Source organism: Chiloscyllium punctatum, chromosome X (genome assembly GCF_047496795.1).
Source record: "Chiloscyllium punctatum isolate Juve2018m chromosome X, sChiPun1.3, whole genome shotgun sequence".
NCBI classification, from domain to species: domain Eukaryota; kingdom Metazoa; phylum Chordata; class Chondrichthyes; order Orectolobiformes; family Hemiscylliidae; genus Chiloscyllium; species Chiloscyllium punctatum.
In genome coordinates this window covers 24,014,848-24,028,127 of record NC_092791.1, presented here as the reverse complement: position 1 = coordinate 24,028,127, position 13,280 = coordinate 24,014,848, and the positions used below count along the sequence as shown (strand labels likewise).

At 43.1% G+C, this 13,280-nt stretch overlaps 1 protein-coding gene across 4 annotated transcripts in view; it reads right to left on the bottom strand.

Annotated features, from left to right (window-relative positions):
* Positions 1-12,611, bottom strand: part of LOC140471293 (tensin-2-like) — a 283,909-nt gene extending 271,298 nt beyond the window's left edge. For 2 of the 4 annotated variants that reach the window (XM_072567283.1, XM_072567286.1), the window contains exon 1: positions 12,353-12,609. In XM_072567283.1, coding sequence (XP_072423384.1) covers positions 12,353-12,451 — 99 coding nt within the window. In that variant the 5' untranslated portion in view covers positions 12,452-12,609. Of the gene's footprint in view, positions 1-12,352 lie in introns of all 4 variants that reach the window. The other 2 variants (XM_072567285.1, XM_072567284.1) reach the window with 2 other exon arrangements.
* Positions 12,612-13,280: the final 669 nt, after the last annotated feature.

Genomic DNA, 13,280 nt, shown 5'->3' with positions numbered 1-13,280 from the left:
GCAAGGACTGTAACAAACACTACATTGGACAAACAGGCAGAAAACTAGCCACCAGGATACATGAACGTCAACTAGCCACAAAAAGACATGACCCACTCTCACTAGTATCCTTCCATACAGATGAGGAAGGACACCACTTTGACTGGGACAACACATCCATCCTAGGACAAGCCAAACAGATACGTGCATGAGAATTCCTAGAAGCATGGCATTTCAACTGGAACACTATCAACAAACACATTGACTTGGATCTCATTTACCAGCCCCTGAGAAAAAGAACAGGAAATGACATCACTGTAGGAAATGACACCACCAACCCAAGGAAACTCAAACATATAAATAGAAAGTGGGTTACACCAACAGTGCTTCATTCGGAGGCTCACTGAAGATGTTACCTAGTATGGTGACGAAATGTCTGAAACGAATCTTACAGCTCGGTGAGCAAACCTACAGCCAGAACCTCAACCTGAGCTACAAATCTTCTCAAAACTCGCTAACATTTATTTTATTTTAAACTTCATTTTATTTACGAATATAGGAATCTGGCTTGAAAGACAATTCAACTAATAGTATTATTTTTCTGATGAGAGAGGTCCTACAGAACCTAACTACTGCTTTTGCATTGATTTTAATGGGAAAATCTGACTCACTTAAAGTAATTTTATTTAAAGTTGCACTTGCCAGGAAATGCAACTACAACGTTAAGTGAGGCATTCTCTATTTGTCTGTAAGAGCTACTTTTCACTGAGTATCTTTTTCTTACTCACAAGTATTTAGACACATTTGCCACATATAAAGTCATAACAGCAGAGGAATGAGGTCATTCAGCTCATCAAATCTGTGCTTGCTCTCTATCGAGCAACCTAGTCAGCTTCATTCTATATCCCTGTATATTAATTATTAGGATACCATGTTTCAAGAAAAATAAAGTGCACACTCTCTGATATTGAATGTATCTATTTCAGTCTGCTCTGAGTGTGCCATTACATATTGTCTTTGAAAGTTTTCCTCCATCAAAACATACTGTAGCTCCTTTCCAAGGCTGTGACTTTTTTCTGTCATCATTGTCTGACCATTAGTTTGGTGCATTGAAGAATGTAGAACATAGAACATAGAACAATACAGTGCAGAACAGGCCCTTCGGCCCTCAATGTTGCGCTGACCTGTGAACTATTCTCAGCTCGTCCCCCTACACTATACCATCATCATCCATGTGCTTATCTAAGGATTGTTTAAATCTCCCTAATGTGGCTGAGTTGACTACATTGGCAGGTAAGGCATTCCACACCCTTACTACTCTCTGAGTAAAGAACCTGCCTCTGACATCTGTCTTAAATCTATCACCCCTCAATTCGTAGTTATGCCCCCTCGTACAAGCTGACGTCATCATCCTAGGAAAAGGACTTTCACTGTCTATCCTATCTAATCCTCTGATCATCTTGTATGTCTCTTTCAAATCCCCTCTTAGCCTTTCTTCTTCCCAAAGAGAACAAACCCAAGTCTCTCAGCCTTTCCTCATAAGACCTTCTCTCCAGACCAGGCAAATCCTGGTAAATCTCCTCTGCATCTTTTCCAATGCTTCCACATCCTTCCCAAAATATGGCAACCAGAACTGTACACAATATTCCAAGTGTGGCCACACTAGCCTTTTGTACAGTTGCAGCATGGTATTGCGGCTACGGAACTCAATCCCTCTACCAATGAAACCTAACACCCGTATGCCTTCTTCACAGCACTATCCACCTGGGTGGCAACTTCCAGGGATCTGTGTACATGGACTCCAAGATCCCTCTGCACATCCACACTACCAAGAATCTTTCCATTGACCCAGTACTCTGCCTTCCTGTTATTCTTCCCAAAGTGCATCACCTCACATTTAGCTGCACTGAACTCCATTTGCCACGTCTCAGCCCAATTTTGCAGTTTATCCAAGTCCCCCTGCAACTGGTAACATTCTTCCAAACTGTCCACTACTCTACCGCCTCCATTTCCATTGCATGTCCTGGGTTTGTCTAAATGCTCCAGAAAGTTCCACATACCCTCGGAAAATGCTGGAGCTCTGAGCTGACAAAATCAAAAAGCTGGCAAGGGGTGAGAGGAGAAAGTGGTGTGGGAACAGTGGGAATGGATTCCAAGGTGCAGCAGACCACACGCGTTCTCATTGGATTCCGTGGTTGGGATTTTCACTCATGCCAGAATGGCTTGAATTACAACCCTTATCTTGAAAATATAGTGCGAACTGGAGATTTGCTTTGCCAAGTCTTCTTACATTCACATAATGAACTGTGGTGAAAGGAACGTAAAACCTCATTTAGAGGCCGCTCCCTTATTTTAATCCACAGATACAAATCACATTGGCCTGAAGATTCGTGCAAATATCTGTTATGATACTGGAGAATCTCACGGTCCACTTTTTCTTTTGGAACCAAGTACCTCAGTTTTCTCACACGTGTCCATTCTCCATGACAAAGTCTGACCCAAATGTCTTTCTAAATGTCAGTTATTAGTGCCAAGGGTTTGGTCAAACCACCAGAATGCAGTTTTGTTTTCATGGACTGAATACTTCTCTTGCATACCAATATTCCAATGGGAGGCCTCAAACTGAAGAGGCCTCATGTGCTGAAGCTGCACAGCAAAGTTATGGGCAGAAAGCAGGAAATGAAGAGAGGAGGAGTACTTGGAAGAGAAAATAGAGACTAATACGTCAGTTCTTCCGATAGTTGCCAGGCCCTGATCGCTCCCAGCTGTTGTGGTTTACTCAACCTCTTGTTATTGTACTCTTTAGCAAATACTATAGTCATTTCTGATCACTGCAAACAGAACACACAGATTTTTCTGTCTGCACCTTAAAATGCTAACCATGTCATCTAAATAGATTTCTGCAATAGTGACAGTCTGTCCCAGAGATAAGCTTCCAACCACATATCCACACCAAGACCATTTGTTTCCACCTCTGTAACCTCACCTAAGTGCTCTTTCTCAGCTCAGCTGCTGCTGAAACTCTCACTCTGCCTTTTGTTACCTCTGGGCACAACTATTCCATTGCACTCTTTGCTGCCCATCCTGTTTTCCTATTCCCCATGTGCTCACCAACCTCCCAGTCAAGCAATTAAAATTCTCATCCATGTTTACAAATCCCTCCATGGCCTTGCTCCTCCAGCCCCATACCCTTCTGAGATATATGTGCTTCTCTAATTCTGGCCTCGTGAGCTTCCCTGGTTTTGCTTGTGGCATCATTCAGCTGTTTAGCACAAAACTCTAGAATGCTCTTCTTATCCCACTCCATTCTTTAAATTGCTTTTCTCCTTTAAGACACTCTCTAAGAACGAAGAGGTTGACCAATTTTGGTTGAGCATCTCCTTATGCATTTTGGCATCATACTTTGTTTTATAATGTTCCTATGAAGCTACTTGGGAAGTTTCATTGTATTACAGTCACTACGGAAATATAGGTTGCTGTTACTACTGCATTCATCCTCAAGAATGGAACTGAAGGCTGATGAATCTCCTTTTGTTCACTTGCCATGGTTTGACTTTGCAACTATTCTTTTGTCTCTTTTATCAACAGCAGAGGCATTTGTTTCTATTTTGACTTCAGTAAGTCCAAGGAAGCAACTAGAAGATGTATTGGAAACTGCAGTTGCCTGAGCTGTCAGTCTATTACACAAGACTGTCCAGGGGAACTGAAAGGCATAGCCCCACATTCAAAGACCATCTTGCCCCAGTCTTAGCCAAGCATAGGAGGGTGCTGATGCCAATTCAGCACCAATTCCTCCTTCAGTCAGTGGCTGGGATCGGGAATGCACTGCATGAGAGTGTGGTGGAGGTAGGTTCAGTTGGGGTTTTCACAAGAGAACTGGAGAATTACTTGGCGAGGAAGCATTGCAGGGCCACAGTGAGAGGAAGGGGAGTGGGAGTAAGACTGGGTTACTCTTCGGGAGAGCAACATTCACTCAGTAGGCTGAACGGCCTCCTCTGTGCTGGAATTAGGAGGCGAGGATTCTCCCTTCTGCCAGGATTCATGGAGATTTCAATCACTCTTTGTTTGCCTTTCAACCTGTCACAAACTAGTAGGAATTCTCTGGAAAGTAAAAGCTCCGTGTGAATGGAATTCGCCGTGACAGTTGTTTCTGTTCTGAGCATCAGCGACAATGAGCTTTGGAAATTAGTATGTCAGGGTCAGACAATGATCACGGTCTGAAAACCAAAAGTGCGATGTCAGTGCCAAATATTGACTGCGACTTGTAATGTTGTTCGCTTTACATTGCTGTTCCTTCTGTGTATTGCAGGGGCCGTATTAGCATGTCAATCATCCCCGTTTTCATTCCAACACTTTAAAAATACAAGTCAACTTGCCTCATACACAAGGGTCAAACTGAGACCTTAGGTTAGCTCATTCAAAATACATCACTCTGAGGCTTCAAGTGATGGCTACTATCATGGCACATCTTTCACTGTGTGGTCTTTCAAAGCACATGGCTGAGAGGATGGAAACGAAAGTCTTCAGAAAAATGTCTTCCTCGGGGTTATTTTAATTGGTTCCTGTTCAAAACCACTTACAAAGACTTGCCAATGTCAGATCTCACAGCCAGGAATGATCTATTTGGTTGATGAACTCAATGGGACCATCTCCAGCCATCTGCCATTGTGTTAACCACAGGCCACCTTTCAGCCCTGGGGTCCTGGTCAGAATTAAAAAGGTTAATCATGGGCACTATTTCAAGCTAAAGTATGATCAGTAACAACAACTAATATTTATATAGCACCTTTGACATAATACAATGGCCCAAAGTGCTTTATTGGAATGGTTTTAGTTACATTGGGAGATATTAAGTCAAATAACCAAATGCTTGGTCAGAGGTAGGTTTTAAGGAGCATCTTAAAGGAGGCAAAAGAATCAGAAGGGTTTAGGAAGGGAATTCTAGAGCTTAAGTCACAGGCAGCTGACGGTATAGTCATTAACAGTGGAACAATTCTAATCGGGACTGCACAAGAGGCCAGAGATTGAGGAGTACAGACATCTTGGGGGAGATGACCAAGATAGGGAGAGGCGAGTCTTAAGAGGGACTTGAAAACAAATTTTAAAAGCAAAGTGTTGCTTGACCAGCAGTCAGTGTGGGTCAGCGAGCGGAGGGGTGAATGATTTTGGTGCGATTTAAGAGGCCCCAGAAAGCAACAGCAGACAATACCAGCTAATTTTAGAGAAATTCTGTTGAGTCAGTTAACTAGGCAAACTGACATTTCAAGGCATTAACTGAGATTGGGCCTACTTTTCCCTCTGCATTCTTTGCTATATCTTTGTTACATTAGCAAATTCAATTCGCAATAGGGGGTGTTCTTTAAATGTAACCAATACAGACAAATGAGAAGGCATCCTGTGGCTCCAATAACAATGAGGGCTAATCTCTCTCTCCAATTTATTGCTATAGGCCTGCCAGACCTCAAACTCTACTGGGAACCATGAGCAATTACTTCACATAAATAAAACCCAATTTCATCGCGAAAATCTACATTGTCTGTTCAGCACATGTTGAAAACTCAAAAGAGATGTGACCTTTCCCCTGTCTGACAGGCGCTGGTGACAAACGGTTTTAATTCTTTCCACACCACTAAACGTTTGAAGACATATTTACACTTCCATTGTTATGGGAATTTAGATTGTTCAGGACAAACTTCATTAGCAAACAAAGCCGCAGGAATCCATTATATTTTGTTGCACAACTAGGAGAAACAAAGGTTGAGAGGATTATACAATTTTATACCTCAGATATAATTTGTTCTTGTTGGCATTTGTCAGAGTACATTTTTTTAATACACTTTTATCCTTCCCCTTCTTTATAGATTAGATCATTGAGGGTTAGACAGAGTTTTGAATTTCTTAAACATGGCTGAAGCAGCCTTCAGGTTAATACCACTTCACTGGGAGCTTTTTCTGAATTTTACGGAATCAGGGCAAATGTGGCAATTGTCATGATCCAAGAACCCATCTGTCAAAAGCAGCTACAGTCGAAGCTCATTCTCACTCAGTGAGATGGTGAGGCATAGAATGATACTTCTTGGCTCACCAAATAGCCAAAAAGAAAAGCCTTATCTTCATGGCCTGCAGTTTTTTTCTGAACCAACAAACAGCAGCTTTACATAAAGGTAGTTTTGTACACCAATCTATGCCAATATGTTGTGTGCTTTAGGTGCCTCTGGTGAGTGTATAATCTAAATATGCAGTGAATTAGCCACCAAATCCCACACTGGGCAAATTTCCCCACATGTTCCAGTGAATGGAGGTACCCTATTATACATACTACACATTACTTGTACTGCTGTTAGCTGGTCTCATTAGGGGGTGTCATGGGCATCACAGAAATGCTGTATTGGCCTCATTAGCGACAGAAGCTTCTTGAACAACTACACATGTATTCGAGCTTTAGGATCATTTGCCACTCATCAAAGAGAGTGACGCTAATGATAGAGAGTGGAACCAGTTCCAAATTCAAGTCCTCATTTTGTCAGATTGGTTACCCACAAAGCTCATAGGATTTACAACACATTAACAAGGCCATTTGGCCCCAGTGGTCCATACTGGTGTTTATGTTCCACTACAGCATCCTCCCATGTCGCACCTTATCAACAAAATCTTTCATCCTCATGAGCTCATCCAGCTTCTCCTTAAGTGTACCTCTACTAATCATCTCAGCCGCTCCCTGTGGTAGGGAGTTCCATATTCTCACCACCTGAACAACAAAAAACAAAGAACTCCCGAATGCTGGAAATCAGAAACAAAAACAGAAATTGCTGGAGAAGCTCAGCGGGTCTGCCAGCATCTATAGACAATAGATGCAGGAGTAGGCCATTCTGCCCTTCGAGCCTGCACCGCCATTCAATATGATCATGGCTGATCATTCCTAATTAGTATCCTGTTCCAGCCTTATCTCCATACCCCTTGACTCCACTATCTTTAAGAGCTCTATCCAATTCTTTCTTAAAAGAATCCAGAGACTGGGCCTCCACTGCCCTCTGGGGCAGAGCATTCCACACAGCCACCACTCTCTGGGTGAAGTAGTTTCTCCTCATCTCTGTCCTAAATCTATGGAGTGAAATCAGAGTTAATGTGTCGAGTCTAATCGTTAACTCTGCAATTTCTGTTTTTGTTACTGGTTATAACCTATTTGTTCTGCTACTATACTGACCAGGACATTAAAAAAACACTGTTCCTCTGAGGAAAAAAATGTGCGATGGAATCTTTTATATCCAACTAAGCCAACAGACAGGGCCTCAACTGAGCTATGTCATTGACAACACTGCAGCACCTCTGGGTCCTATACTGAAGCGTCACCCTTGATTATGCACTTAATCCCTGGATATTTTATCTACTTAAAATGTCAACAAAAAACGAAAACTCACTCTGATGGCAAATATCAGTGAAAGCAAAACTATTAACCTCGAAATTATGTTCTATATAATCTATTGTGATCCTGCTGCCTTTAAAGACCATGCAGGGTTAAAGTAACTTAGTCAACAGACAGCCATCAGTTCAGCTGACAGCTGTTTGACCTGTGGAGTGCTACATCCTGCTTCTAGTGAACTGGGAAACAGCTAAACTTGGAACATGAAGTGTTCTTCCTCAGACAAACAGTCCGAAAAACATTACTCAGATGTGAAATAGTGTTCCTCCCTATTATATAAATGAAAATGTAAATTGTCAGAAGATGGTTCATCCTGTCTATTGCTTTGAGATAGCGAGCAAGAGCTCCTGCAGTTTTGAGCTCTTGTGATGCATTAAATCCTTGAAATCATTTAAATTTTAATTTTGCCTCTGTCCAAAGTCAATTTCACACAGACGTTTAGATCTGCTTTTATTTCAGCAAACCAGCGCACATAATTTTAGCCAACAATTAAAGCTGAGGGACATTCCTTTATAGAAACATTTTTATGAACACCCAAAGCTTAGTTAAATATTGATTTTATTGAACACTTGTGGTGCATATGTGACTGATTAGAAAGGAGAGTGGTGTAGCCCTTTGACAGGATGTAGGGTCACACATGTTTAGACCTATATTACCCTGAACTCCACTCTTCTGAAGACTGGAGCTGATTTTCTGGAGGTTTTTTATAAAGAAAACTAGTCTGGCTCCCACACCAAAGAGTTGGAAACATGCTGTGATGAAAAAAAGGCTTATTTGGAAGTGTTTTATTTTACAACAGGGCAGCTTAAAGGGACATTGTCGTTCTTGAACAAGAATACTTGCTGAACCATTTCTTTTCTTTTGCTGCACTCCCATCAAAGAATGCTGACATGGTTAGGGTTATCACAGCGTGCTTGTAAGCAAGCAAGTTATTGTGATCTGAAACGTGCTACCTGAAGAGCCGGTGGAAAACAAATTAATTGTAACTTTTTAAAAAGGAATTGGATAACCCAGGCTATGGGAACAGGGCATAAGAGTGAGATTAATTAGACAACTTGACCAGACAGGATGGCCACAATGGGCTGAATAGCCTCATTTCTGTGGTTTCATGACATCAAAAATAGTTTGCTAACCATTTGTTTGAAATTCTTATTTTTGTGTGAATTTTCTCTGACAAGGAATGTTAGAGCTGGAATTCTTTCCGCCGTTGTTGCCAGCATCAAGCACTCCCACAGAGGTTCGATGTAGAAATGAAATGTCAAGCTACCCTGCGCTCCAAGACAAACCGTCACTCCCAAGCTCAGATGAATGTCACCTATTGTATGACGTCTCCATTTCCCACAGGTTGTCCTGTGGCCTTTGTGAGCAACTGCCGTGCACAAACCTGGCTGAAATCAAAGCAGACGCCCCCTGCCCTTTCCTGATTCCCATCCTGTATAAGTGCAGATTGGAGTGATGGCTCTACATGCTCACAAACAATCATTAGACTCACATATGAATGGTATTCGACTGACTAATTCCTAAAGAAGCTATTAGCATGGATCTCAGGAACTTGAGCCTACATTCCTCTATAAGTAAGTGTGTAGAATATAAAACTATAGGGACCAAGCTCATAAATCCACAGAACTGGCTGCCTGAAACATTATCAGCCACAGTTAAAATAAAGTGAAACTAATTGCAAGGATTTCAGCCAGACAGACTGTAGGTCCAGGTACTGAAGTTATTTCTTATGCTTGCTTGACCTGTGGCTTGCAATGGTACTTGACGTGCACGTAAAAATCCATACTGACAGTCCAGTGCAGTACTGAGAGAGTGCTGCACTGTCTGAGGAGCTGTCTTTCAAATGAGATGTCAAACCATGGCTCCATCTCCTACATTGCTCGCATATACATAAAATAATCTGTGGTATTATGTTGAAGAAGAGTGGAGTGAGTAATCTGTTTCCCTGTTCACCTGGTTAATCCTTATCCCGCAATCAACATCACAAAGAAAACTGACTCATTGTCTCATTGCTGTCTGTGGGCTCTTGCTGTGTGCAAATGGGCTGCTGTGTTTCTTACATCACAACGGTGAATATACTTTCAAAGTACTTCATTGACCATAAAACACTTTGGCATGATCAGGACGCTATATCAATGCAAGGTTTTCTTTTTGACTAATACAAAGAAAAACACGTCACAAACCAAACACAAGAACATTGGAGCAAAGCTCACAGGACGTGTGTTCAAAAAAGGCAGTATACAAATGTAACTCTTTCTTGCAGTACACAGTGTACTTGTCTAGCACTTGGACACTCTCAGTATACAGGTCAACAGCTAATGCTTTGCATGTGCGTCAATCTACTGCTTTATCGCTGAGTTGACATTTGAACATGAGAGAAAAATCAGAACTTCAAAAATTACTGCATGACAAAGTTCATCATTAAAACTCAGCAAGTTGCTAACGCTCAGTCTGACTCCAGTGGTCAGTTTGTTGAAGTGTATCGGAATCTTAGTGTCTAAGAAGAAAGAAGTAGAATTAATGTTTTTAAAAAATTATTTCGGGGATGTGGGTATCAATGACTGAGCCAACATTTATTGCCTATCCTGAGTTGGAAAGTGAAGACTCCACATGCTTACAATCATTAGACTCACATAAGATAGGTATTTGAGTGATTAATTCCTAAAGAAGCTATTAGCATGGACCTCAGGAACTTGAGCCTACATTCCTCTATAAGTAAGTGTGTAGAATATAAAACCATAGGGACCAAGCTCACAAATCAACAGAGCTGACTGGTCAAAACATTACCAGCCACTATTAAAGTAAAATTATTCTTTAAAAAGTGGTGATGTGTTGCCTTTTTGAATCTCTGCAGTCCATGTTGCACAGGTACACAGAGAGTTCCAGGATTTTGACCCAACACTGAAGGAACAGTGATACATTCCCAAGACAGGATGGGGAATGGCTTGGAGGGACACTGGAGGTGATGGTATTCCTGTGTATCTGCTGCCCTTGTCCTTCTAGATGGTAGAGATTGAGGGTTTGAAAGGTGCTGTAAAAAGAGATTTGGTGATTTGCTGCAGTGCACAGTGTAGATGGTACACACTGATGGTGCTGAGCTGTGGCAGAGGGGGTGGATGTTGAGGGTAGTAGATGGGATGCTCATCAACAGATGGGATGCTCATCAACTGGGTTGCTTTGACCTGCACCGTCTTGAGTGTGGTTGGAGCTGCACTCAAGGGAGTATTCCATCACATTCCTGACTTGTGCCTTGTAGATGGTGGACAGGCTTTGGGGACTTAGGAGGTGAGTCATTTGCTGCAGTATTCCTAGCCTCTGACCTGCTCTTGTAGTATTTATATTGGTGACCCAATTCAGTTTTTAGTCAATGGTGACTCCCAGGATGTTGATAGTGGGGGATTCAGCAATGGTAATGGCAATACCCTTGAATGTCAAGGGATGATGCTGCCTTGTTGGAGATGATCACTGCCTGCACTTGCTGGGGTTAATGTTACTTGCTAGCTTTCAGCTCAAACTTGGATATTGTCCAGGTCCTTTGACACAGACTGCTTCAGTATCTGAGAAGTCGCAAACATTGGAGCATTCATCAGTGAACATCCCCACTCCTGCTTTATGAGGGCAGATTGATGACATTGGACATTTCATAGCTCATCAAATCTGCTTCTCTCTCTGCAGATGCTGCCTGACCTGTTCAGCATTTTCTCTTTGATGTCAGATGTGCAGCACTTTGCTTGTGGCTGGTAATTTACAGGCAATTGCCCATCGACAGGGGAAGAGCGCGAGCAGCCGGCCTGTGCTTGACCCCGGGTGAGAGAGGTCCTCGCAGTGACTCGTGGTGGCCACAGGGAGCAGGCGGGAGGCCTGACAATGCACATACACGGCTCTCATTGAATGGCATTGAAACCTGAGCCTGCTCTGTAATCGGCAAGGAGACCTGTCAATAACAAGGGGGAAAGCCACTGACGTTTAAACCAGGGGACAAGGGGCAACATCTCCAGCCGTGGGGACGCAGTTAAAGGAGGTGCTGTCCATGGGGTCAATCTGTGGCGGGCCCAGCATATTCCAGCCTGGGACTGTGCAGAGGGCAGCAGCGCTGATGTTGTGACAGCAGGAATCCCTGAAGACTGTCACATTGTGCAGCGTCCACCGCCACCTAACACAACAGAGCACTGAATTTATGATGAAATATGTGGCCCTTCCTTTGACATCGTAGGCAGTGCATTCCAGGAAGATTTGAAGAGCCGTGTGACTGCAGCCAGAAAAGCATTCTCTACATAATCAGATCGCAGACTGCAGTGACCTGCACACAAACTGTTACTTTTCGAGTCAATATGCTTGAGAAGTTCCAGAGTCATATGTCGTCAGAAAAAGAAAACCAGCACAAAGGAAAGCGCAACTTTTCCTGATCTTTATATAAAGTTTCCTTGGGTTAGTTTTGCCAGTCACTTGACACAAACTGCAACATGCTGACATTGACATTACTGCATTAAAAAGTCTGTTTTCCCCCTATACACCCCCAAGAAAAAAGGTCAGTTTCAATGAGCGTTGAGCCCCTTTAAAGTTTCCTACCGGCTTCCAAAAAGCAACAAGTTGGCCTCATTTCTTTATTCCTGTCATTTTCATTCCCCGTTCCCCCTTTTTTTGGCTCCCCAAGGTTACAAAGTCTCGTAAATAAAACATCAACAACCCATGCGTTACGAGAAAACAATTACAGTTACTTGACCTTTGCCCCCTTTCGCCTGGCCATATATTAAGCAGAACGTTCTTAGCAGTGTTTTCGATTGAAAACATGTCTGGCACGATATATACAGTATATGTGTGTGTGTGTATGTGGGGGACTTGTCTCACTGTACAAAGTCACAATGTAACACCTTACAACAACTAACGCACTTTTCTACAGACGATCCTCCTCAAACACACGCATACACAGAGCCCCAGGACGGGATGAAATACCTTTGTGAGCCTCATTTTTTCTTCTTTCCTCCTCGTAGCTTCATCTGGGGGCCCACACAGCTCCTTCCCGCAGCAATCGAGACTTAGAGCACAGCCCATGCAGCTCCCTCTCTCTGATGCTGGCTCAGCTCTGACTCTCAGGGAAATGTGTTTTTTTTCCTTACATCCCCCCCCCCCCCCAAAGCCGGAAAACGGAGTGGAGTTTAATTCTGGAACTTAGCACCGCCTCTGTATTCACCGGCAGCCCCGGTCACAGTGGAACAAACTTCCCTGTGCCAGATGTGGATGAAGTGGGGGGGCGGGGAGGGGGTTTGGAAGAGCACTGCTGTTTCTCCCTTTTACACAAACAGGTGTCAACACCAACCCGCCCCCAAACCTTCGTTCACTGGGACACGGAGGCTCAGTCCCTCAGCTGCATTGACTGGGGAATGAATTTCATAACACAGCCATCAATCAAAAGGGGTTTGCAAAGAGCAAAGCATGACGGCATGCTGAGAGCATTTCAATTCACTCGTGAGGATTCCCCCCTCCCTCCAGTTTCTTGTGTCAGAGACTGTACCCTGCAAACAATGATTTAAACCGCTGAATGACAGCCAGACCTAATGGATCCAGACCATTTCTCTCTCTCCAGATCTAGAATGTGTGAAGAAAGTAGCAAAGCCAATCTTGACTGACCCTTTGCCGTTTCCTACTATGCGCTTAACTTGGTACAAATGCGAGAGGGAGCAGCCTCAGAGACGCTAATGATTTTGCTGCCGTTTCAAACACAGCGAGCACTTGGGCCCCACACTTGTAGGAAGGATACCAATGTCCTGGAGGAGATGCAGGGGAGACTTGCAGAAAGGTGCATGAGATAAAAGATTCCGGTTATTTTGGGGGAGACTTGAGAAGCCGGGATTGTTCTACTCAGAGCAGAGATGATTAAGGG